The sequence below is a fragment of the Lagopus muta genome, chromosome 5, assembly GCF_023343835.1.
Source record: "Lagopus muta isolate bLagMut1 chromosome 5, bLagMut1 primary, whole genome shotgun sequence".
Lineage (NCBI taxonomy): Eukaryota > Metazoa > Chordata > Aves > Galliformes > Phasianidae > Lagopus > Lagopus muta.
This window is the reverse complement of record NC_064437.1, coordinates 26,097,907-26,121,977: the sequence shown is the minus strand read 5'-3', so window position 1 is coordinate 26,121,977 and position 24,071 is coordinate 26,097,907. Positions and strand designations below refer to the sequence as shown.

General features: G+C 42.1%; 3 protein-coding genes across 12 annotated transcripts in view; 2 read left to right on the top strand and 1 right to left on the bottom strand.

Annotated features, from left to right (window-relative positions):
• Positions 1–8,368, top strand: part of RABGAP1L (RAB GTPase activating protein 1 like) — a 201,187-nt gene extending 192,819 nt beyond the window's left edge. For all 10 annotated transcript variants that reach the window (XM_048944161.1, XM_048944163.1, XM_048944160.1 and 7 more), the window contains 6 exons: positions 863–973; positions 3,186–3,290; positions 4,380–4,463; positions 4,988–5,059; positions 6,245–6,442; positions 6,738–8,368. In XM_048944161.1, coding sequence (XP_048800118.1) covers positions 863–973; positions 3,186–3,290; positions 4,380–4,463; positions 4,988–5,059; positions 6,245–6,442; positions 6,738–6,893 — 726 coding nt within the window. In that variant the 3' untranslated portion in view covers positions 6,894–8,368. The remainder of the gene's footprint in view (positions 1–862; positions 974–3,185; positions 3,291–4,379; positions 4,464–4,987; positions 5,060–6,244; positions 6,443–6,737) is intronic.
• A 6,368-nt stretch (positions 8,369–14,736) lies between these two features.
• Positions 14,737–21,469, top strand: LOC125692952 (calcyclin binding protein). Its single transcript, XM_048944187.1, has 6 exons — positions 14,737–14,869; positions 15,201–15,393; positions 16,063–16,159; positions 16,752–16,851; positions 18,004–18,098; positions 19,959–21,469. The coding sequence occupies exons 1-6, from the start codon at positions 14,849–14,851 to the stop codon at positions 20,116–20,118; spliced, it is 666 nt and encodes a 221-aa protein (XP_048800144.1). The 5' UTR covers positions 14,737–14,848; the 3' UTR covers positions 20,119–21,469.
• Positions 21,466–24,062, bottom strand: MRPS14 (mitochondrial ribosomal protein S14). Its single transcript, XM_048944183.1, has 3 exons — positions 23,933–24,062; positions 23,699–23,845; positions 21,466–21,964 (listed from the first exon to the last, which is right to left on the bottom strand). Exons 1-3 carry the CDS (start codon positions 23,975–23,977, stop codon positions 21,782–21,784), a joined length of 375 nt encoding a protein of 124 aa, XP_048800140.1. The 5' UTR covers positions 23,978–24,062; the 3' UTR covers positions 21,466–21,781.
• Between the last annotated feature and the right edge of the window lie 9 nt (positions 24,063–24,071).

The window sequence follows — 24,071 nt, the reverse complement described above, 5'->3', positions numbered from 1 at the left end:
AGCCCACCAACCCACAGATACCTTCTGAATGGAATTCTGCTTCTCATCTCCAGAACAGTCACTTAAACTGATTTTTAAGAAATGTGCCTTGTTAATTTTTTTTCCCCATGCACTTACCCTCATTAGTTAGTGCTCTGTGTAAATTAGTTCCTCCTTTGTGGAACAGGTCTGGTTGTGCTGAGGGGAGCATTGGGGCCTGCAGTTCTACATTTTGTGTTGCCATGCATCAGCTGCAGAAGTTGTTCTGGATTTGTGCTTAGGGAGTGACAGCCCCTCTTCATCTGGTGCTTCTGCCCAGCAGGAGACCTTAAAACATACTTGTTGTCACTGGTGCAGGTTGTAGAGAGAGCATGCAAATGGAGGTGCAGGTTATGGTTCTATACTGGTCCCACAGAAGATGAGCGGTTGGCATAATGTCATCTACAAATGGACTGCTTTAGTGAGCTACCTGCAGACAAAGTTGTGTAAAATGGAGCAGAGGGTAGCTTTGTTCTTTTGATTGAGAACTTTATTGTATTTCCCTGTTTACTGCTGCTGGTGGGATTTTATCTGCCTTATTTCTTTTGATGATGAGCAAGCAGAAACGAAGCATTTTTACAGAGAGGACTGAGTTTACTTTGGACAGAGAAGCCCTACAATCACTGTGTCACTTAGCGCGACTCAAACATATCCATTGGGATGTAAGTGGAATTGCTGCATTTGCACTGCTGGCTTAATTCACTGTTGTTTCTCAGAGCAGCAGTCCTGTCTTAATGTGCACTTCTGCCTTCTCGGTGCTTTATACACACAGTATATTCACTTATCACTCGTTAATATTGATAAGAATTAATATCCTCTTCTGGTTGTTCTTTTCTTTCTGCAGAGGGAAAACCGCAGGCTCCAAGAAGCTAGCATGAGGCTGGAGCAGGAGAACGATGACCTGGCCCATGAGCTTGTAACGAGCAAAATTGCCTTACGGAATGACCTGGACCAGGTAACGGGGATTTGTCATGGAGATGTGTCCAAGCTCCAGCTTATCAGTGCCAGTTTTAGGAGCCAGGTTATGCTCCATAACAGGTTGTGGGCTCAAGTAAAAGCATCAATACAAAATTAGAAGCATTATAATCTGTACCCACGTCTTCCTGACAACCTTATTTCTAGTCACACTCAGAGAGCCATCTCTCCATGTGAATGCAGGTGTACCAAAGAATGAACATGTATTTGAGAATGGTGTCATGTACTCCTCGAAGGACTGATTTAAAGGGAAATTACCTACTTTACATGGATTTATTATTTTAACTGTAGATCCATGGCAACAAAAATTAGAAGTGTTCTTTGGCATCCACTGATAACTGCTTGTTTCCTCTGAAGACTGGAGCATAGAGGGGCAGCTTTCAGAGCTCTAAGTCACAGATGATGTCAGAGAACTACATGTGCAACCCTCCTCCTTCTGGAACTGTTTTATGCACTACTGATAAATTCCTTAATGACTATTATTGCGGTAGAGAAGACAAGAGGGCCATGCTGTAACACCCCTCCTGATTGGCGTCATGCTTAGTGAAAGCTGTAGTGCCTCTTGTAATTTAAAATCTTTTCCTGCAAGAGACTCTCAGTTTGATTCTCAGTAGTTATTTGGCTATCTCTGTCTAACCTCAGAATTGTAAGCATAATTGATGATAGCAGTGCAAGTTGTATTTCTACTTAGTTAGACCCCTGACAGCTAGGCTCTACTGATCTTCATGTGATTCTAAAAATCAGAGCCATTTGGATGTGTAAGTACAAGCAGATACTGCATTGTGTGGTGGAGTGAACATTGTGGTGTAAAGGCCAAAAACAGTGCATCACGGTGCTCTGTCTTCCCTAGGAATAACAGCTTTGTCTGCTTCTGCCCCTGCTGTTTTCTGCAGTATCATGACAAAGCTGCTGAGTGTGTACTTTTGCCCGCTCCGTTCTTTGCTCTCCTCCATTTTAGCACCTTTCTGTAGATGAAGGGAACTCCATGAAGCTTTCCTACCCCATCTCAGGTCAGCAGCACTGAAAGAAAAGCTTTGTTCCTCACTTGCAAGGAGAGGTGAGACTGTGCACCACTGCAGGTGCTTGGGGAACCTGGAAAAACCACATAAAAGGAGGAAAAATTTCAAATTATTCCTTCTAAGTATGGCTTTAGCAGGTCTTTTATCAAAAATACCTTTGTCATTCTCAAGTAGTTTTGTTCTAAGATATCAACCTTATCACTTGTTTGTTCCTTCACTGCTCGTTTTTCCTCTTTCCCATACAGCCACATATACACAGTAAGCAATGCAGGAGACTTCAATCCATCACTTCAGCCAGGGCCTGCTACCCACAGCCACCACCAGCCCCCTCCCTCATAATTCACACTGTGGCAGTAGATAGGCTGATACCACTGGCAGTGTAGAAAAACGAAGTGCAAGTCAGAGACAAGCTCTTTCCTGTTATTTGTTGTTTATGATGCCATTTTCTCTCTTGTATTTTCAGCGAAGTATTACTTGTCAATGGCCATAGCCCATTCTACCATGTAGTTACTGAGGACATGTGGTGTGATGCAGTGTGCATCTGCCAGTTGGGGAAGCCAACAGAAATATATCTAGGCACTGAAAAATACATTTCTTCCCCTGGTGATGGATCTGGTGACCAGTGAGGACAGTGCTCACAAATCCCAAAGCGTTCCCAGTGTATTTTCCAGTACACGCACTGGTTTCTCCAGGAAGTACTTGTTTGCACTGATGAACAAACTTATTTGGTAATTCAGTTTGTCTCTGCTACTTACCTAAGCTCTGGCACATGGTAAGGTACTTAGCAGGCCCCTGACTTTTTCTGCAGTATGCAAAGTTACGCAGCAGCTGAACCACTGCCCTGACTTGGATTAATATTGCTGCCAACCAAAAGTACTTTATATACTGTGTGTCTTAGGTTTTGTATTAGGATGTGTGATCTGTGCTTACCTGTCACCTGGGTACGGATAACATTTGGCAAAAGGGTCATTCTGCAGAGTTTTTGAAGCACAAAGGAATATCTTAGCAGCTACTTGAAACGGGAATTTCATTTACAAACTAGATTGGGTGAACCCTCTGATGTCAGGAAAAGGCAACTCTGGATCCTGAATCCATGATACTTGTGAGATACATCCATCAGTGCACTTACATTGGCACAGGTAACGTGGTTTACACCACTGCTTCTCATTCTAGGCTGAAGACAAAGCAGATGTTCTGAACAAAGAACTTCTCCTGACCAAACAGAAACTCGTGGAGACTGAGGAAGAGAAACGGAAGCAGGAAGAGGAAACTGCTCAGGTGAGGCATTCCTCCCATCTTTCCCATTTAGCTGAATGCACGCAAAAAGTTGATCAGAAAAGCAGGAATGAACTGAAGTTACAGAAGGGACTTTTGTCTTCAAAATGCAGTGGCAAAAATTCAAAGGGCCAGGCTGAATGTGCGCGGTTTGTTTTTTTGAGTGTTTTCCTGAACGTCCACTTTTCTGTATCTTATCCTCTCCCCAGTATAGAAAGAATTTTCACTGGTGGAGAGCAATCACAACTAAGGAGGCACAATCAGATGTTTTTTAATTATCTAAAAAGGTTGCTGGAAGAATCATTGCCTTGTAAGAGGCTGCAGCTTGACTGAGTTAAAGCTGTGGATGTTCCTTTTTGAAGCTAGAACCAACAGCAGGATGGAGTTAAGGGTTGAAGTAATGCTGCTGACCAGACCTCATGCTCTTTAGCAAAAGGTGCAGTTTTAATCCTACATAACTTACATACTGAATAGCAGCACACACGTTAGAATGTTTTGAGAGCAGTACCGTGGTTTTTGTTATTGCCATTCCACAACAGTAATTGTAACAATCAAACCAATTATTATTCCCTTTCTGCCTAAAATGGAGGCTGCAGGGATCTGTATTTACTACATACAAGGCAATGGAAGCCTTCTTCCTACTGAAAGTGTGCTTCATGTTTAGCACTTGTAAACAGTAGAGGAATGAGTTAACTGTGTTTTGATGCAGTACCACTGACTAAACCAGATATTCACAGAGGTGAGTGATAGTGCTGAGAGATTCTTCTCCCTGTTCCAACCAACCAACCTGTCTGCCCATACCTCTTGTCACCCACTTGCTTGTCTTTTATCTTCTCTGAACCGTGCTCTGCTATTTGACAGAGAGAACTCTCTAAACAGTGATACACTGTATGACAGAAGAGACTTCTTGGTTATAGTAGGTATTTGTGTAATAAATGAATCAGACCTTTTCCAGTTCTCCAGAGCTGGGAATTGGTAAGAAAAAGGTGTAGAAATGTTGTAAACACAGACCGTCTTTGAGAGAACAATTTGATGATGCATTTTAAGAACTTCATTCAGTGTGCTGTGTAACTTCTCTCCTTCAATTCCTAGCTGAAGGAAGTCTTCAGGAAGCAACTGGAGAAGGCAGAATCTGAGATTAAGAAGACCACAGCTATTATTGCGGACTACAAACAGGTAACGTTCTATAAAGACACTTTCTCATATTTATTTGTAAATTGTTTTTTCAGCCCCTTTTGAGAGCTGAATTGTCAGAGTTGCACATCTCATCCTTCATATAAATATTAAAAAGCTTTAAAAAAACATTACACTTCAGGCTTTCAGAAAGCTTTATCATTTTTGATACATCTTTTTTTAGATTTCCTAATAGTCTGCTGACTTAGGAAAACCGAAATAATCTATCTTTAAACTATTTCTAGTGATTTTTATTTATGTTTTTGCTGTGGTGACACAGAGCTGTGTAAACATAATAAATCAGATAATCTGTAAAATATTCTTGTCCCTGTGTTCAGGTTCTGTATCAAATATTGCTATTTTTAAGTCTTAGTTATCACCAGCAGTGAATTTGTTAAGGGGTAACACGTGTAACTGAGTGAGGCAGAATTTAATAAGTGTTTGCTCTAAAATAATCATTACTATAAAGCACAGATCATATTTTTGTAAAGTCCATTTCATCTAAGAAAGTGCTTTCTCTGCTCCAGATTTGTTCCCAGCTGAGCACCAGGCTGGAAAAACAACAGACAGCCAGTAAGGATGAACTGGAAGTTGTAAAGGTGAGACCAATGCTTCTCTGTATGGAATGGTTTGAATGCAAGTGTTGCTGAATGCCAGTGATACAGAACAAAATGTGAATTGAAGCTTATTGCAACAACAGTGACGTTCACCCAGCTGCACTGACAGCCCCGTATGTTTTTCATGCAGTGTAAAAAAATGAAGTTTATCAGATTAGAACTTTCAAAATGAATGGAATGTCTTTAAAAAAAATGTTTTTTTTAATTTTATTTTTATTTTTTGTGGAAATGTGCTTTTGGCAGCAGTGTAGAAAGGCTGTATTTACTCAGATGTTTCCATTAAATGTAAACAAAAGAAGGCTCTCTAGAGGAGAAAACCTGCTGCTACTTGGGTGTGCATAGTGGAGAGGATCAGAATTACTATTAGGGCACAGCTTGGGCCACCCCCAGAATTTCATTAGCAGCTCCTCTCTATTCCCTAAATCCCATTCCTAGTATCTACACAAATGCTAAGTATTTCCTGATCAGGTAATAATTCCATCCCTCTGCTTTGTCACTGCTAAGTAGGTGGAATCATTTTCTGCCAATGGTAACATCTAGTGGTTCCCTTAGTACTCAAGCTGAACCTGATTTGTTGCTTTTTAGTGACCATTTCTATCTGTTACTGGTCAAAAGATATACTACTATTGATGTTCCTATAAACTGCTGAAACAATTCAATATTCTGTGTTAGTTTGCAAGCCCAGACCAACTGTGCTACATCCTCAGCCATGAGTGTCTGCTTCACCTGGCCAGGAAGCATGAAAACCTTGCAACTGTGTGTCAAATGTTAGTAAGAAAGGCTGTCTGCTATGCTTCTAACCATGCACTGAGGGCCAGTACTAGATCTTGCAGCCAACTGACTGCTTCTGGAAATACAGAAAAGCTGGCTGGATTTCTTGCAAGTAACAATATCTGTGCGAATTTGATCAAGAAAGTCCCTAGTCTGTAATTTATTCTGAATTGTGCCAACATAAATACTGCAAAATATGACAAAGCTTTGGTAGCAAGAAGGTTGGAGTCTCACTGAGAAGTCAAGTCTTTGTGCTTAAACAGAGAATGCTAACTAGTTTCTAAGGTCTTTTTTTTTTTTTTTTTTTAATATTGTTTCATATACTCAGGGCGTTGTTCATGAACTTACCAAACTCTTTTAATGTGAAGTGTGAAAGTAGCTTTCTGGCTATTCCAGGGTAAAGTGATGGCCTGCAAACACTGCAGTGAGATTTTCAGTAAGGAGGGGACACTGAAGCTGCCTGCTCTAAGCCTGGATAATAAAGGCTTAGAAATAGATGATGAGAAGGATGCACTGAAGAAGCAGTTGAGAGAGATGGAGCTGGAACTTGCACAGACCAAACTGCAGCTTGTGGAAGCCAAGTGCAAAATTCAGGTATGTGGAATCCAAGGACTGCGTGGCAGTCTCCCTAAACCAAAAAAAAAGGTATATACCTGTACTGCTGTATGTGTGTGAAGTTCCAGAATCCTCTGTCTGTCCTTAAAAAGACAGAAATAAGGATTCTCATTCGTATATCTAAACATCATCTGCTGTTTTGGTGGTTTTAATCCGTCCTTTCTCCCCAGTGCCTGGGAGGCTGCAAAGAAAGTTAGAAGACTGAGTTTGAAGGTTTTTATTTTTTCTTTTTTTAAATTCTTTTTGATCACTTCTGACCATTCTGCTTTCTTAGGAGCTGGAGCACCAGAGGGGAGCCCTTATGAATGAAATCCAAGCTGCCAAAAACTCTTGGTTTAGCAAAACCCTGAACTCTATCAAAACTGCCACAGGCACACAGCCACCGCAGCAGCCTCAGCCGTCCCTGCCACCCAAAGAGGGCAGCACATAGTTCCAGCCAGACCTAACACAAGAGCACAAAGAACAACACAACTGAAACCCTGGGGGAGTCTTCCAGTGGTCTCTCTTCTCGGGTAAAGGACAAAAGGCAGGCGTGCAGGCTTGAAGTGAAATTCTTCAGTGTTTTCATTCATTCTGATGTGACCCTTTTCAAAGAGGGTAAAAATATATTGTTTTATGTTGAATTCCTACTTCCCAAACTGCCTTGCTGAAAGCCACGTTCTGATACCTTCATACTTTTACACTTTATTTTATATGACTAGATGAATAAATAATTCAAAACTAGCTCTTTAATACATGACTAATGATTCAGAATTATTTTTATCTTGCATAGAAGGTTTTTTCTTCTGGAAGAGGAGGAGAGAGAATGTCAAATGTAAAGTGCTGCAGCATCATCTCTTCCCAGAAAGCACAGTGTAACAAGTACCAGTGTGTGTGCGAGTCTAGGATAACTTATGCCCTGGGACCATCTCAGAAGTTTATCTCAGTGACCGCGTCCTGCAGAGAAGCACTTTTTGCAAAGCTTAGGCAGAGATGCCTTGTGCTCTCTTGGCACAATTGTCCGTGAGCTTCCCCGAGAATTTCGTCCTTGTTTGGGTTGTTTTTTTCTTCAGAAATGCGAGTCGTGCAGTTGTTCGTAGCACTGAGTAGCACTGTTGTTTAAAGGTGATTTACAGCTGAACTGGAACTTAACAAAGTTACCTAGTTCCCCTTTTTTATTTCATGTTTATACTAAGAACTCCAAGAAGTCATTCCTTCCACTGGGAGAAAGGGAAAACTGTTGGAAATGTATTTGTTTAGCAGAGAAGCAGAGGAAAGACCTTGCAAAGTTTGGCCCTTTTGTAAATCCTGTGCAATGAAGCAGAGCTTTTATGAATACAATTAACAGACACCTTTCCCTGGGTCTATTTTGCAAGTTCTGAATTTGACACAGAAATGAGGTACCAAATACAAACCCAAAAGGCTTTTTACTGCACTGATGAATAAAACATCACAGAAGCAAGATCATTTTTTTGCTATAAATCTTTGGCCAGGAAATGCTGTTGATAGTACTTATTTTATAAAGACAAACATTTTCAAGTGAAATACAGAACTTAGACTTTTCCCGTGGGATAGACTTCTCTGATGATTCCCAAACCTGTCTGGTTGTTTTATATGTTGTCTAAGGTAAGAAAACTCAAAAGTGTTTGTTTTGACTGAACATAAAGTGTTTATAGAAAGACTTATTTCATGGAAAATTAAACTATTGCTTGAACTGATGGAATATTTTTTTAATCATACCTCTCATGTCTATAAAATGGTCTTGCAGGTAAATATTGCTGCTGAACAAAAGGTTGTGTAGTAATTGTTCCATTAACAACACTGTTCCAGGTATAGCAGTTTTGTTTTGACTTGGTTGTTGTTTTTATTAATTTGAAGGAATGCCATATCTTGTCAGTTTTGTATAATAAAATTTAATGATACTCATCCTGTGCTTTGTTGTCAAGCAAAATTGTGAATTACTTCAAACAGAGTAGTAAGAATTTAATGTTTGTCTGTGCCAAAGGAATGATTCAGAAGGATAGTCACCTGTTTGAAGCAGAGATCAGATTATAATCATAGTCCTGACACAGAGATCCTGCGACTGAATTCTCTCTTCTAAGAGTTAGGAGTTAAAGAATGTTAGCATTGTTAAAAGTACCTGCAAGTGATCATCTGGAAACCTTAACACTGGGCGGCGGAAGGGGGAATAAAGAGGGAGAAAGCAGAAGGGATCTCTTTTGCAAATAGGAGAAAAATACATTTTCATGCTAATATTTACATAGATGTTTCCATTGTGTGGACTATCTTAACCTAGCATTATTCATTCACTTATCAGTACCATTCCACACTTGGTATCAACGGCGTAAAAAATTGGAAGTGACACTTGAGAACACCTGGCGAGCGTTCACTGATCACGTTTGAGAGTACTGTGCTGATGAGTGACACTGATGGTTTGACAAGTGTCTGCATTTCTTAAATAGATCTTACATTTACCTTCAGTCTGATTTAAAGCCTTGATTGGAAAAATGCCATCAGAATCAAGAAAAAACGGTTAAGACTGTAATTCCCTGAGCAGCCGTGCTCACGTAACAGCTGACTGCTGCTCAGAGACCTTGCCCCCCAACTCCCTGCTGTACAGTCGTGTCCCTGTCCTTGGTATGGCACTTACTGCAGATGAATCTTAAAATATTGTGTGTGTGGATATTTTCCTGCCCTTTAGTCCTTTGACAAGTCAGTACATGAAGTCATGTCAGCGCGTCCAGTGAGAGTGAGTGGATGAGGGGGAAATGGGAGTGGTGCTCTCACAGTTTATCAAAAGGGAATTAAGTAAGCTTCTGTGTTTCATGAAACTAGGTTTGACAGAACATCATCTTTCTCAGTGTAGCAGCTCTCTGACTTTAGAAGTTGAGTTCCTGTGACAAAATCACGTTTGCTACCTGCTAGCCAGGATGATTTCATAGCTCTGTCAGATAGAAACTGGCTTACCTTGTACCTCTCAAAAGAAGTTTCAGAAGGCACATTTTTTTTCAGAATCCACTTTTGGTAATGATACAAAGGCAGTAAATGACTTTCATCTTCCATCTGTACATCCCACTTAGTGTTTGTAGCAGTGGCATTTGGAAGAGTGATATTTATACGTGGAGACTGTTTTCTCACAATTACTGCAAAGCAAATAAGCAAAAACAGCTCTGTGGCATCTTGAGGAATATTCAGAAACAAAGAAAGTAGCAAAACTGCGGGATTAAATCAGGAAAGCTAAAACTCAGTCTGCTGACTGTACGTGTTACTGAGATACTTTCTTGTGAGGAAAAAGAAAGTCTGGCTTTTAATTAGTCCTTTCAGCAGTCGATTACAGACACGCTCATATTCCAGGGCAACTGGTCTGTCAGGGGTAGCTGGCTCAACCTTGAGATTTTCAGCAGGAAATACCAATCTTACTTTCGTGTGGCACTGGAACGTAGCTCATAAGACTGGAGTGATTAGTTGTTTTTTTTTCCTGATTCAGTATCAAACTATGCGTCCATTTAAAAAATCCAAATTACTTTCAATACAGCTTTATGGAACTAAATCTAGTTTTAATTTTACTGAGACTGCACAACTCTGGAATGAAGCCTTTACTTTCATTAGGGATAAGCTTCCAAAGAATGTTTTTAGTATAAGCGTTTCATCTTGTTGGATACAAATTGCTCCTGAGATGTCCAGTATGGAAAAACAAACAAAGCTGCTTATCTTTTTTCCACTTTAAAAAGAAGTGTTTACTTTGACTGTAACACTTTACAGGGTCAATGAAGCAAGATACTTACATGGTACATCTGTGAACTAGTCTCATCTTTGTGGCTCAGTACTGAAAAGCAACAGCACATACTTTAACAAATCCTAAATCTACCTAGAGAGACTAAAAACAAAAGTACGGTGGGTGGCTTTAATCCAAGGAACTGCAAAATCCGTGGAGCCCATAGGCTTTAATGTTCAGTGAAATCACTACGGGAAAGCTGGTCAGCCATGTAATCAGTATTGACAGCTGACAAACACGTTCTTGCCTTGCCCATTAATTACTACATTCTATAGGTTGCCACAGCCAAGTTACAAGTCAGATAAACGATTTTTTTTCTTGTTAGGCACCTTAAAGAACTTGTTTGTTGAGGTTTGTTTTTTGTTTCCTCCCTAAAATAGACACTTAAATCTGTGCCATTGTGTGAAAAACAACACAGAATAAAGACAGCCATTTACAACAGGAGAGGGAGCTCCAACATCAAGAGCAGGAATAATTCAGCCCTTTGACAAAGCATGAAGTATCCCATTGACTTTCAGAGTCACAGTATCGCTCACCGATTGAACAGGGCACTTGGAGTTAAATGAAAATCTTAATTACTGGCATTAAAACTTAAAAGCTGCATGAGAAATTGATGCTTTCTTCACGAGAAACAGGACTGTTCCCATCTTTGTTTTAAGTAGTTGCAGTGAAATCCACGGAACTGCTTGCATGCGTGGGAGAATTATACCTCTTATGTTGATTTACTGTTAGACTCAGGGATAATTGGCATACTTCTACATGATCTAGTAAGCCTAAATACCTTTGGCATTGAAACCAGAAACTCTCTTGTCTTACAATGCTGGGTTTTTTTTCCAGCTGCTACAGAGAAAACCTTACTGTATGTCATTCTGGTTGACCAGCATGCCTCTGTTACAGCTAAACCCTGCAGAAAGGGCTGTTGCTCAAACACTGGCTGCACGAGATATGCAATGCCTAGTGTACCCAGCACCGTGGGTACACACAGCACCAGGCATCACGTTGTTCTTTCAAATGCAAAGGATTGAACTAAGGTTCTATTTATTTCCATCTGTTACCCTACCATCCTACTGGGAGCTGTCCCTTACCTCCTTCCAAGTCACAACACTAAGGGGAGACACAGTGAAGCACTGATTTTTGGACATTTCAGAATGGATTATGTAGTAGACATCACTGCAGCCTTTAAAACTGGGCTAATCCATAGGTGGATTTAGGGAAATACAAAGAATTTGGAACTGGATGACTAATTATCAGCATTGATCAAGATCCTATCTTTCTCAACTCAGAAGTCTACACAAGTTGTTTCAGGATCATGACTTAAGACGTACAGGTTAATCCTCCAGGAATACAGGGCTCTCCACTTCTCCTGGATTCCAACTGCTTTGCTACTGAATGTATTTCATGCTATTTTTACCTGGAAAAAAAAAGAAAAAAAAGAAAAAAAAAAGATATGGGTAGAGAATTAGAATGTTACTTCCTCTTATTTTCTTATTCAGTGGGACTTGCTTTTATTTAACCTGTAAAGGAATATATATGTATCTTGGGAAAACTATATCTTATATATAGAATAATATATAGGAAACTGAATCCCAAGGAGATAAATACAGCAAAAGGATCGAGTATCATAGATTTCATTTGTGATTTGATACCACCAGAATCCTGGGCTGTACTGATTTCCTTCCAGTTTCTCTTATTTTTGTATTTTATATAATACATGGATGCTACTGTCAATGCAAACAAAAGCGTATGTTCTCAGCTTTCTCTCCAGGTCCCAAGTCCCTCCTTCCAGTAATTCCCGGGGACACGCTGGTACCAATACCACCTTCTAAAGCTGTACCATGAGCTCTCCTGAGCTTTGGGAACTGATGCTTTTCTGTGTAAGAGGATTCTCTGGTATGTTCACACAGGGAAAAGGTTAGCAATGCAGAAAAGGATCGAATCAAGCGTAATTCTGATCCAGAGCACTCTGTGTCTGCAATCACATCAGCGCATTGAATGTAGAGAGCACCCTCAAAGTGCTGATTACTGATGAGATTTTCCAAGTTTTTAGCTGCATTTGATATCTGAGTGCGTCCCTTGTTCATAAAATACAGTCACTAGAAAGAGTTATTAGGAAGAAAGAGCATCACAGCGCTGTGAGACTTTTGAGAACAGTTCCATACTGCCGTTCTTGTGTAACAAATCCATGTATTATATAAAGTATGATACAGAAATATAAGTGTAACGCTTGTTATTCAAAGTGCAATTTAATGTACATGGTCACAACAAATGTTTACTTTTCTAATTGTTACAGAATTGTTTGGATCAGTACCTTGTTATCATTGTGTGAACGATGCCTTGTAAAATAAATGGAAATGCAAACAAAATGAGAATAAGATGCTTATTTTGAGAAGCCACTTAAGAAACAGTTTGCAGGAATAAACGGCCATGTTGGGTTTGATACAGTTCACTCCAGTTGGTCATTTTGAAGCACACTGTTGTACCAGGACACTGATGCTCAGCAGACAGCTGTCCAAAATGTGCACGTTGCACAGCTCATTCCAAACTGGTGGTATTATGTACCTGCTCACAAGGGTAACCTGTACCGCAGGGATCTGACTGACAAGCACTGTGCCAGACACTCCAGGTGCTGCTCTGAGATTTCTAGCATAGAAAACAGACTGGTAAATATATTTATCCTAAAGGTTGTTCATATACAACAGTAGGAAAGCAAGAGTGGCTGGGACTTCATGCTTCCCTGAAGTATGCAAGAGAAACAGGCAGCAGCCCTAAGGAAGAAAAGCGGGACTAAGAGGAGCCAGCAAGAAACAGCAACAGAGAAGCATGGCTGAGCAAGATCAGGGCAGAACAGTTGTGGCAGATAGCAACCAGAAGTATTCAAATACTTCATGAAACCAGTTTTTCCTGCAGTTGTTACAGGATATATATATATATACATTTTATTAACTGAGATGAACAGCCACAGCTCCCTGCATAACTAGATAAGCTCCATGGGGAGTTATAAAGGAACAGAGATAGAAAAGCTGAATATTAAAAACTTGTCTCTGGTTAATTTACCAGAGGTAACATTTTGTACTGATTCACCTCCATATCACTACCCAAAAGTTGCTTGTCATCAGTTTGTATCAGTGTCTATGGAAGGAGGGAATGGCTACCTCATGCTCCACAGAGAGGTCAGATCCTCTCAAATGACTTTACCCCATCCTTTGAGCTGCTAGGAACACACTGCACAGCCCCGTCCGTGTTCACCACAAAGACCAGATGAGGATCCTACAGCTGAGTTTCAGCACTCCTGCCAGTCCTAACCAAGCTCCTTCCCTTCCTGCTGCACAAACAGCTCCCATTCTTGTCCCCTGGGAGAAGCCACTTGGCTCCTCATGAGGATGCACAGAAGAAAACTTTTGTCATTCTCTCCTGTTTATAGCCAAGGTAGGACACAGCATTCAGGTGGCACTGCAGCTTTACCACAGAAGAGCCATGCAGAACTTGTTTTCACAGTAGAAGAGTTAAAAATTGCTAGAAAACAAGCAAATTACAGGAGCACTTATGTATTTAAGTGTTTTCCCCTGTATCCAGAAATCAAATTGCAAAGCAATACCAATTTAAATCCTAAAGCTGTGAACACTTCCTAATGAAATCCCACCACAGACAGAGGAGACTAATCAGTAGTCATGGAAATTGCACTGATTTCTTCTCCTCTCAGCGGCCGCTCAGCAGAACGATCACAAGGAAACAACTTCAGAAGAAGAAACTGGGCTTAGCCCATTAAATAACCGCGCCACAGAAGTTCTTTCCAGCTGACCACAATGCATCCTGTCAGATGAAATCTGTGGCTGAGAAGCTGCAGGACAAGGAGCAGGTAGACGCTTCAGAAGAATCATTAAGGTTGGAAAGGACCTCTAAGATCATCCAGCCCAACCACTGAAACGAAGCATTACTGGAGGATCTACTTCCAAAGGGAACCAGTAACAGGTCGACAAGCTATTGCTAACAAATGAGACAAGATACTGCAGCAGCACGGCTCTGCCATAACACTGTCCAAACCCCCCTTGGGAGGGCAAACCCCTGCTAGGAAGGCATTCTAACCCTCACTTCAAAAGAAAAACAAGTTGCAACAGAATAGAGCACTTCACTTGCCAATCTTCAAGAGCAATCCTTCTAAATATTACTTGTTTCAACTGTTTATAGCTTTATATTTTTCAAGTTGGGCAATTTGTTGCATATTTCAACTGCAAAGCTGAAGAAGAACGGAATAAAACCAAGCCCCCAGGTGGAACAATGTGCGCGCTGAGCTCGGTCGTTACAAATACCACAGACTGAGGTGAAAATACGACACCGAAACTACGCGCAGCGCGCGAGGCGGGCCGAACCCACTGAGGTAACAGCCCCGCTTCCTCGGGTTCTAGGGCGCTGTCAATCAAGCCGCTCGTCGCCATGGCAACGCCGCGGTTTGGCCCTCCCCTTCCGCTGAGAGAGCGGAAGTGGGGAAGGGGGCAGCGTGCGCCCCGGGGAGGAGGAGACGTACGTCACTTCCGCTGCGCGGGGGCGGGGCGGGAGGTCGGAAGGTTCCAGAGGGGCCGTGGAGTTGGCGGCTTTGCTGTGGAGGTGCGGCTCGGCGTTGTGCCACACACGACATGGCTGCTGCGCGCGAGGAGGTGAGCGGCTTCCCTTCCTTCCCCTTGCTCTTAACTGGGAACTGGCGGGAAGGACGCTGCTCACGCAGGGGGTCTGTTGGCCTCTGAACGCGGAGAAGCTGTTTCGGTTGTAAAGCATTTACGGCTTTCCGCTGTGTCCCGGTTGATGGGAGCTTAAACGTTGATGTACGTGTGGTAGGGGAGGGAAGGTGTTCGTAGCCTCGTGCTTCACAGCATGCCGAGTGACATTGACTGCGTGAATCTGAGGTATCTGGTGAGCGGGGGAGAGCTCGGCAGTGAACCTTGAGCAGGTTCGTCTGATCGGCGTGTGCGATCTTCTGTTGTTAAACAGCTGCAGAAAGATTTGGAGGAGGTTAAAGAGCTGCTTGTGAAGGCCACGAGGAAGCGGCTGCGTGATGTCCTGATGATGGAAAAGCACAAGCTAGAGCTAGAAATCAAGAGTCAGCCTCTGCCAAAGCCAAAAGATGTGATAGAGGAAGAAAAGTCATCACTGGGAGGGTACACAGTGAAAATCAACAATTACGGTAGGTTTGCTTCTCAAAAAGCCCTTACAGCTCAGGCTTGTGCCTGAAGAGAAGCCTGAGTGGTGTCAGTGACAGTCTTCACATAGTGCTGTAAGAAGCTGTCTTGAATGTTTGTTTTGTACTGGAGACCCCACTTATAAAGGTTCTGTGTGCTTACTGTGTGGCCCTGAGCACAGTATGTGTTAGTTCTGTTGGTGTGAGTGCTGTCCCATACTGGTAGAAAGTATTAACAGTCCCTGCTGTACCAGCGAGTGTTTTTTCCATTGTGTAACACTCAGCAAGACTGAAAGAGTGAGCTTTGGCTTCTCTGCTTGTCACGTAGGTAAAAGGAGAAGGAGTTGCTCAAGATGCTTGTCTGGCATGTTGGGAGAAAGTGGGCCAAGGAAACTGCAGCAAAAACAGACATCTCCAATTCCTGCACAGACAGAGTTCTGTCATTTTAACTGAACTGATGCATGGCTTTTCTCCAAATTTAGAGGAGTTCAGGAATGTGTGAGGACCTTCTTTTACTCTCAGATTTCCCTTATCCCTCTGAAGGTTGTTTCAGTAAGGCACAGGTTGTGACCATTACCATGGACTTCCTGAGAATATTGGAATCATGCAATCATAGAGCAGAATGCATTAAGTGTATGGAGGAAAGCTAGATCTTAATTTCTTATTCTCTTGCAGGTTGGGATCAGTCAGACAAGTTTATTAAGATTTATGTCTCTTTAAATGGAGTCCAGAAGCTTCCAGCTGAGAACGTGCAGGTGAATTTCACAGAGAGGTGAGTTCATCTTGTTGCACTATTCCATGAGGGAGAAGCATGGATGAGGAACTGTTGAAATATTGTTTGAAAAGCAGGGCTGTGTAGTGTTGAGTGCTGTTCTAGGTCACCTAGGCCTTTTCCTGCCCCCCTGCTTCAATTTATTTAGTACATACCCTTAAGCATAGCCCTCTTCAGAGGGCATTTAAAAAAAATTTTACAAATGCTCGTTACACCTCATGTCGCTTGACAGGGTATGTGGCACCAGCCCTGTTCTTAATGGTGATGTAACTGAAATGTTGATTAAATAAAATTGCATTAGTTGCAGGAGGTCAGTGAGAAAGAACCCTGTAAAGATCTTGATTTGATGTGTAATCTATCTATCTGTCTCTCTCTCTCTCTCTCTCTCTCTCTCTCTATATATATATATATTTATGTGGCAGTATTAAATCCAACTGAAAGGGTAGGAGGAAAGTTGGGCCAGTTGACATGCTCTCCTAAGTAATGCACCTGCTAAAGGGATCTAGGACAGTTTGCAGTGGCAGTGTGGAACAGTCTTGTACAGACTGGAGTATGTATTTATGTTTGCCTTCTCCCCAACTTCTGGCTTCAGGTCATTTGATCTGCTAGTGAAGAATCTGAATGGAAAGAACTACACCATGACGTTCAACAACCTCTTGAAGCCCATCTCTGTGGAAGGCAGCTCCAGAAAGGTCAGTGCAAACCCTGTGTGTTACAGGTAATACCATGGTCGTTGCCTGAATGTCATTCTTAAGAATCTCTAGTTGTTGTAATTGTGGAATCATTCTCTAGAGCCCATAGGCTTTTTTGAAAAGATCATAGCTAGGTATCGTATGCTTTTTCTAAACAGCCCTCCAATTGGGATTTCAGCAATAATTAAGCAAAAAATTCCACTAAGCATTAGTTTGCGTTCTTCTGCTCTGAAACACTTCTGAGAGCCTTTGCAGTTTTAAGGACTGGAGACTTGTCAGCAGACTGAAGCCTTGAGTAGCTTAATTAGGCATAATGCCCAAAACAATGTCAAAACTTGCTCTGGCTTTGGTAGGGATAGATTAAACAGGAGCAACTTCTCACTGCTGATGACTGCAACTGAAATACTCTTCCTACTTTGCTGCTTGTAACACCATTGAACCAAATGATGGTTCAGTTTGAAACTGTCCTAAAACTAGAATAGTGTACCAAAAGAAAAAAAAATAAAAAAAAAAGAATGGTGCTCCAGTGATTTTTTTTTTATTTATTTTTTATTTATTTATTTATTTATTTTTTAATACAGTGTGAAAAAGAACAGTGGTCATGCCACAGTGGTCATGCCACTGAGCTAAGCGAATGCTCAGGGAGAATTCTGTGTGCCATGGCACACAGCAGTTTTGAGGAATTGAGGTCAGGGTAGCAATTAAACAGGCTTGGCTTATAACTTGCAAACATACTGTGAAATGAAGCAATGCCCTTAAACCAGTTTCTTGTCCTAGGAGAAATGAGTTGGGAGAGCTTCTTCCAAAACTTGGTATCACCACTTACCAGGCAGTCCTGCGTGCTTTTAGTATCCTAAAATGACTGACTGGTGCTTCTACAGCACTGTATGTTCTGCTGTACCATAGAGTAGTTAGTACTGTAGTACTGTACTAGTACTCTATCATTCATGCCATTTAATCCACTACAGTGAGGTCAACACTTGGTGCTGTGAAGCTGAATACGTGCTAGAATTTCTGTATATTACCTAAAAATCAACAGCAAATAAATGTTTTGGGAATTGGTGGATATAGAAAGAGGTGAAAGTTCATTGTGGTTGTGTCTAGCATCCTTTATTAGTATTCTAAATTCCTATCTTGCTGTTCTCCATCCAGATAAAGACAGACACAGTCCTTGTGATGTGTAAGAAGAAGCGGGAGGAAAAATGGGAGTGTCTCACTCAAGTGGAAAAAGAAAGCAAAGAGAAAGAGTAAGTGTCTCCTTGCCCCTCCATCTTCTTTCTGAAACTGCTTTAGGACAGGCAAGAGAAGAGCTGTAATGCACTGATAGTCAGATTAAGAGAACTGCTGTTCTGGGGCACAAGTCCCCAAGGTATTTGTGAATCATTAGGCTGGGATTTTTGTGGTACCAGTAAGACTGACAGCGGAGGAGATGCTCTTTGAGAGCTGATTGCCACTCTTCTACTTGTTTATTGCTTATTATGAATGTCACATCATTGGAAATAAGACAGATGAGACCTTCAGTGAGAGTGCTAGAGATAATTAACGAATTAATGAGTCAGTTTTATCTTGATGGCTGCGTTTCTAGCAAGAACTGCTGTGGTGAGGTTGACTTTGTTTTTAGGCTGTATTCTGTAGATATACAGAAAAAATAATATTTTTTTACATGCATTTGAAATGCCCACACAAAACACCCAGCATCCTTTTGGCAAAGGTTTTTTTTTTTTCTTTTTTTTGTTTGCTTACCTGGTCATTGTACAAAATTTTCAGACAACTTTAAATCAGTTTGCTTCAAATTCTTGGGACCAGTACTACAGGCAGCTTGGGCACTGGATGTGAAAAAGTGATAAACTACAGCCAGAAACACCTGGGGACAAAATGCATTTCTGTGTGTGTAGTAGTAATATATAGCTAGTATAAATTAGTATAATACTTTCATGCTGTTTTAAAATATACACATTCTCATCCAGAAGAGAATTTGCAGGCCCACTTTGAAGTGTGGAAGCATTCACTTTTGAGACACTTATGGCCTGACAACAACTATTCATTTTGCTTTGTTTTTTTTTTTTTGGTTTTTTTTTTTTTTTTTTTTTTTTAACCTCTGTAAAATGACTAGCTTGAACTGATCAGTCCTGGCTAACAGAGCAAAAACTGCCTTCCCCTCTCAAACAACAGCATTAGAGACTAGGAGAAGGTGACTTGACTACTGATCAGTTGCTGGAGGAACGTAGTCATTTTATTAAATCTGTTTCTTGTGCAGAGAAATACCATCTGCTGCCCAGCCTGACAGGGCTAGCATTGCTGCCTTGTTCAAAGGCTTGAGGATTTACACTAAGACAAATGAGTCACTCCAGAAATATTCCTCCCAGTTTACCAGTGTTCAGGTCTTGGAGGCTGGTGCCTAGCCCCATACTTGGGGAACTCGCTCCCTCTGCTGATTTATTTTGATCTGCATGTTTTGCAGGTAGCCTGCAGCTACCTGAAGAATACCTGTGGGATTTTAGAAAAATGGGATATAGAGGCAGTTTAGCCAGAGATGGCATAATATGAAGTCTGGTAATGTGGGTCATGTCATAGCAAGATGCTTCCCACATGGAGTATTATTCTTCTTCACTGTTGCTGGCTTTGTAGGGTGAGAAAATTGCTTAGAAATGCAAGGTGCTATGATGAGGCAGTTAACCTCTGAACACCATAACAGCTGGAAGCAGAAAATGCCTTTTGGGTCATGGATATGGCCACTTGAAAAGCTCAGTGCTGTCGTTCTTCTGTTGGTTTTTGGTTTTTTTCTTTTAATTCGCAGACAGATGTTGGCACTTTCTGGGTCTGTTACATTCAAGTCCTGCTTTTTAAAATTAATTTTGGGTGGTGGGTCACGTTTACTGCAAATTGCTTCCTGTTATCCTTAACTGGACAGCTTTTAAGTGGAATTGCATTTAGTCTAAATGCACCTGAAGACATGGTGACAAAAATGTGATTAATGGTTTCCATGATGTAAAGACTTGGCCAAAACAAAATGCTCACTGATGATGTTTCTAACAAATTCTGGTGTTCAGATTTTTGCAGAGAATTGTTAGCTAGGGCTGATCTTCTCATATATGTCTGTCTTGCAGGAAGGCTGCCTATGACACCTCAGATCCTAGTGAAGGGCTTATGAACCTTTTAAAAAAGATGTATGCAGAAGGAGATGATGAAATGAAGCGCACCATCAACAAGGCCTGGGTTGAAAGCAGAGAAAAGCAATCCAAAGGGGACATACCAATGGATATTTGAAAGTACTCTAAGGGCTGCCTTAATACAGATCTTCCATGTGAGAACTCGCTGTGCTGCAAAGATCATTGTTTACACAATCTTCTTCCAAGCAAAGACACTCATTTTCCATTTCAGGTTGGAGAAAATATTTAAATAAAATAGCTTATAAAGCATTTCCTTCAGTCAAGTGATTCACCATTTCCTGAGGAGTGGAGTGTAGGTAAATCCTTACCCTCCCTAAAAAAGCACCTCAGATAAGTGGAGGCTTTTGTGAAACTGAGAAGGGAATGTAGAAGAAAAAAGGAATCCTAAATCGGGGTGGGTCAAGGTCTCTCTGTCCCATCTGGTTACTGGGACTAATGTCACTGTGGGGATGCTTTTTTGACATGTGGGATAGTATGTTGTGACAAAAGGAAAAATGCTGAGGCAAGCAGAACCACTATCTCAAGACAGTGCACTTGCTAGCTGAGCAGAAGTGGTATGGTGTTTATACTGTGGTATTAAAAAATGTAAGTACTACCTGTTCAACTGCTCACAGCTTTTGAAAACTGCCCTTTAGCTTCTATGCTAAGTGTGACCTCCTTGGGGTGTCTCTAGGTGGCACCAGTCACAGAAGAGTAGTGAGCTGCTGATGCTAGCAAGTTGACCCTGGCTCTAGCAGTGTATGACGAAAAGAGAGAAGCTCCATAACCTCCTATCAACTTTGAAAGGTTTTAATGTAACAGAGTAAGTAGTGTGTTAAGTTATACACCAAAGTTTCACAAAATTGGGGGCGATGGATTGCTGTTAACTTGCTGCCTGTGTGTCTTCCACCTGAGGATAGTACAACTTGGCCTATTGCAGCCCCTGCCACATACAGCTAGGGAGGGCAGAGTGGCCATTTCCCCTTTATTGCCCTGCTTGAAGAAGAGTACATGGCAAACATGAACTTAGCAGCAGGCTTGCTGGGGCTACTGTTGTTTCTTTCATGCTTCCTCCTTGTGTTTCTCCCAGGGACAGGTTTACTTAATGTTACCTGCCAAATTAAGCAAGCCATTACTGCCCTGTTATGGTCTGGACTAGGACTTAATTGCTACTTTATTTTTAAAGCACTGGAACAAGTTCTGCACTATAGGTAGGAGAAGAATATTAACATGTTGTTGTTTCCAGTAGGTTCTCTACCTGTTCTTCGTCGCTTGTTAATATGTTTGTATTAAGTTTGCATAGCAAGATTATCTGAAATTGAGACTATGTTTTTAAGTTCATGCTCATTCCTGTTCATGGCAGAATACTACTTTGCCCTGTTGTGAAGTTTCATTTATGCTTTTACCTAAATTACCATGGTGAATTTAACTATATAGTGGCAAAAAAAAAAAAATAATGCTTAAATGAACCTTTGCTATATGTCTTTATTTTAAATGTTACCCATCACAGACCTCAGCTCAGTTCTGCAACAACGTGATTGATTTTATTCCCCCCTCCCCTCAAAATAAAACTGCTTCTTACACAGACTGGCTTAGCATAGTTATGCTGCTGCTTGTCAGTGAGCTGATCCCAAGCACAATCCAGTAAATGAGTCAGTGTGGCTTTTTTTCCATCCTGCATCAGTTTGATGCTGGACTTACACACAGGAGTCTGTTTTAACTGAACTTGCAAACTGAGCCTGTCTTGTGTTTTCTGTCTGAACATATATCCATGCAGTGAACTACCACATGGCCCTCTGTATCCCAGACATCTGAGCATGGTCAGCAAAATGGCGGAAAACAATCCTGCTAAGCCTCCAACGCCGCTTCACCCCCCGAGGGCGGGACGTCAGGACGCACCTATTTCGGATCCTCACAGGGCAGCTGTCCCGGGGCAAGGCAGCAATCTCTCTATCAGCCACTTCCTAAAACAGAAGACCACAGCTTAGAGTTTAACCATGTTCCCTAGGATTTTGAGGGGTCTTATTTCCAGACCTCCAAATCCCATTGTAGAACAGCTATCACTACAAGCTACTATTACATCATGAGTATGCTTGAATATTTAATGGTAAACTTCCTCCTGCCTTTCTTTCTGGACACCCTAACAGTGAACGTAAAATGATCTACATCAAGGCTTAAAATTTAACCTTCTGATGCACCACACAACCTCAAGCCAGTAAATATGGAGTGGGTTAGTCCTTCAAGATAAGCTGTTTCTTATCTGCCTTCACAGGTTGCCGATAAAAATGGATATTACAGCTCGTACTTCATAAGGAGCTACAGGCAGAAGAGAATGAGTGAAAATGTCTCTGCTCTAGCGAGAAGCTTCAAGTTCTGTCTGTGTACAAGAGAGAAAAAGTCAGCAGAAAGCATCAGGTAGCAGCAGTTGGTAAATAATAATAAAAACAACAAAAAAGCAAGGCTTAAAGGATCCTGTAATAGGAAGACATGGTTGGACGTAAAAGGAAGGTGATGCTGGACTATGAAAGTTCCCATTATATTGCAAGCGTTGAAAAGCATTAGTGTCAGGCTACCTTCTAAGGGGATCCATATCTTCAAAAAGTCAGGATTAAGGATGACACCAAGATGAGTTGTGCAGTTGATGCAACAGTACGGAGGGATGACAACCAAAGTTTGGGACAGGCTTAAGAAGTAGGCCCATGCGAACCTAATGAGGATCAACGTGGCCATGTGCAAGGTGCTATACTGGTGCTGGGGCAAAACCAGATATGTGTACAGACTGGGAGAAGAAATCATAAAATCATAGGACGACTTGAGTTGAAAAGGACCACAATGATCATCTGGTTCCAACCCCCTGCTATGTGCAGGGTCACCAACCAGCAGACCAGGCTGCCCAGAGCCACATCCAGCCTGGCCCTGAATGCCTTCAGGGATGGGGCATGCACAGCCTCCTTGGGCAACCTGTTCCAGTGCCTCACCACCCTCTGTGTGAAAATCCTTAAAAGAAGCCCTGCACAGAAGGGCCTAAGGCTCCTGGTGGACAAAAAGGTGGATGTGAAACAGCTGTGTGCTCTTGCAGCCCAGATGGCCAGTCCTGGGCAGCATCAACAGAGGAGTGGCAGTGGGCAGGGAAGGGACTGTCCCCTTCTGCTCTGCCCTTGCAACGGCCCCCACCTGCAGTACTACATCCCAGTCTGTCCCCAGCACAGGAGGGATGTGGAGCAGTTGGAGTGGGTCCTGAGGAAGGCTACAAAGATCATTAGTGGGCTGGAGCACCTCTCCTATGGAGAAATGTTGAGGGAGTTGGACTTGTCTAGCTTGGAGAAGGTCCAGGGGAGACCTCAATGTGACCTTCCAGTATTTGGGGGGTATAAGTAGGAGGGGGACCAAATTTGTACACAGCCTGATTGTGACAGGATAATACGGCTTTAGTGTAAGAGAGGAGAAAATAAGGTTAGACATAAGCTGTTCTAGGTTTCCATGTTAAAATTAACAATTTCTAATTAAACTAGTGGCTTTGGCAGGATTGGGCTTCCAAGCTCCTAAACAAAACTGTAAAAATCTTTATTCAGGCAGCTATACAAGTAAGCAGACAGCACGCAATAAAGGAAAACAGCTTTCCCAAGCTATGCAACTGACAATTCAGAGGAGAAAGGAGACTTAAGCCAGTCAGGCTGCGCTGCGTGCCCTGCCCGTACCTGCAGCTCCTTGGGCAGGATGGTGTTCTTCCGGATGGCGTTGATCCGCAGCCGCTCGTCCGCGTACTCGTAGGCCAGCTTCCTCCTCTTGACATCGCGCAGCATCCTCCAGTCCACATAGTAGCCCCGCGTTTGGCTTGGGAGAACCTAGTTTAAAACAGCAACAGAAAATAGGCTGCTGCAGCTCCGGGCCGTCTCTCTGCAGGGAAAGAGAAGGGCAGGAGAGAGGCTGACCTGCCGAGCGGCCCTCAGCGCCCAGCACAGCGTGGACGCCGCCATCTTGTCGGGGCGCGGGGCCGAACCGCGCCTGCGCAGCAGCTGCCTGCGGGGCGGGGCTCGGTGCTGCTCCTCGCCCTGCCTGAGAGTCCGCTTT

Excerpts from the sequence above, each read along its gene's own strand:
- LOC125692952 (XM_048944187.1), top strand. The coding sequence starts at position 14,849 with ATGGCTGCTGCGCGCGAGGAG. Across the intron at positions 16,160-16,751 it reads CAGGTGAATTTCACAGAGAG|GTCATTTGATCTGCTAGTGA; the intron begins GTGAGTTCATCT and ends TTCTGGCTTCAG. Across the intron at positions 16,852-18,003 it reads TGGAAGGCAGCTCCAGAAAG|ATAAAGACAGACACAGTCCT; the intron begins GTCAGTGCAAAC and ends TTCTCCATCCAG.
- MRPS14 (XM_048944183.1), bottom strand. The coding sequence starts at position 23,977 with ATGGCGGCGTCCACGCTGTGCTGGGCGCTGAGGGCCGCTCGGCAG. Across the intron at positions 23,846-23,932 it reads CGCTGAGGGCCGCTCGGCAG|GTTCTCCCAAGCCAAACGCG; the intron begins GTCAGCCTCTCT and ends GTTTTAAACTAG. Across the intron at positions 21,965-23,698 it reads TCCTGCCCAAGGAGCTGCAG|GAAGTGGCTGATAGAGAGAT; the intron begins GTACGGGCAGGG and ends CTTCTGTTTTAG.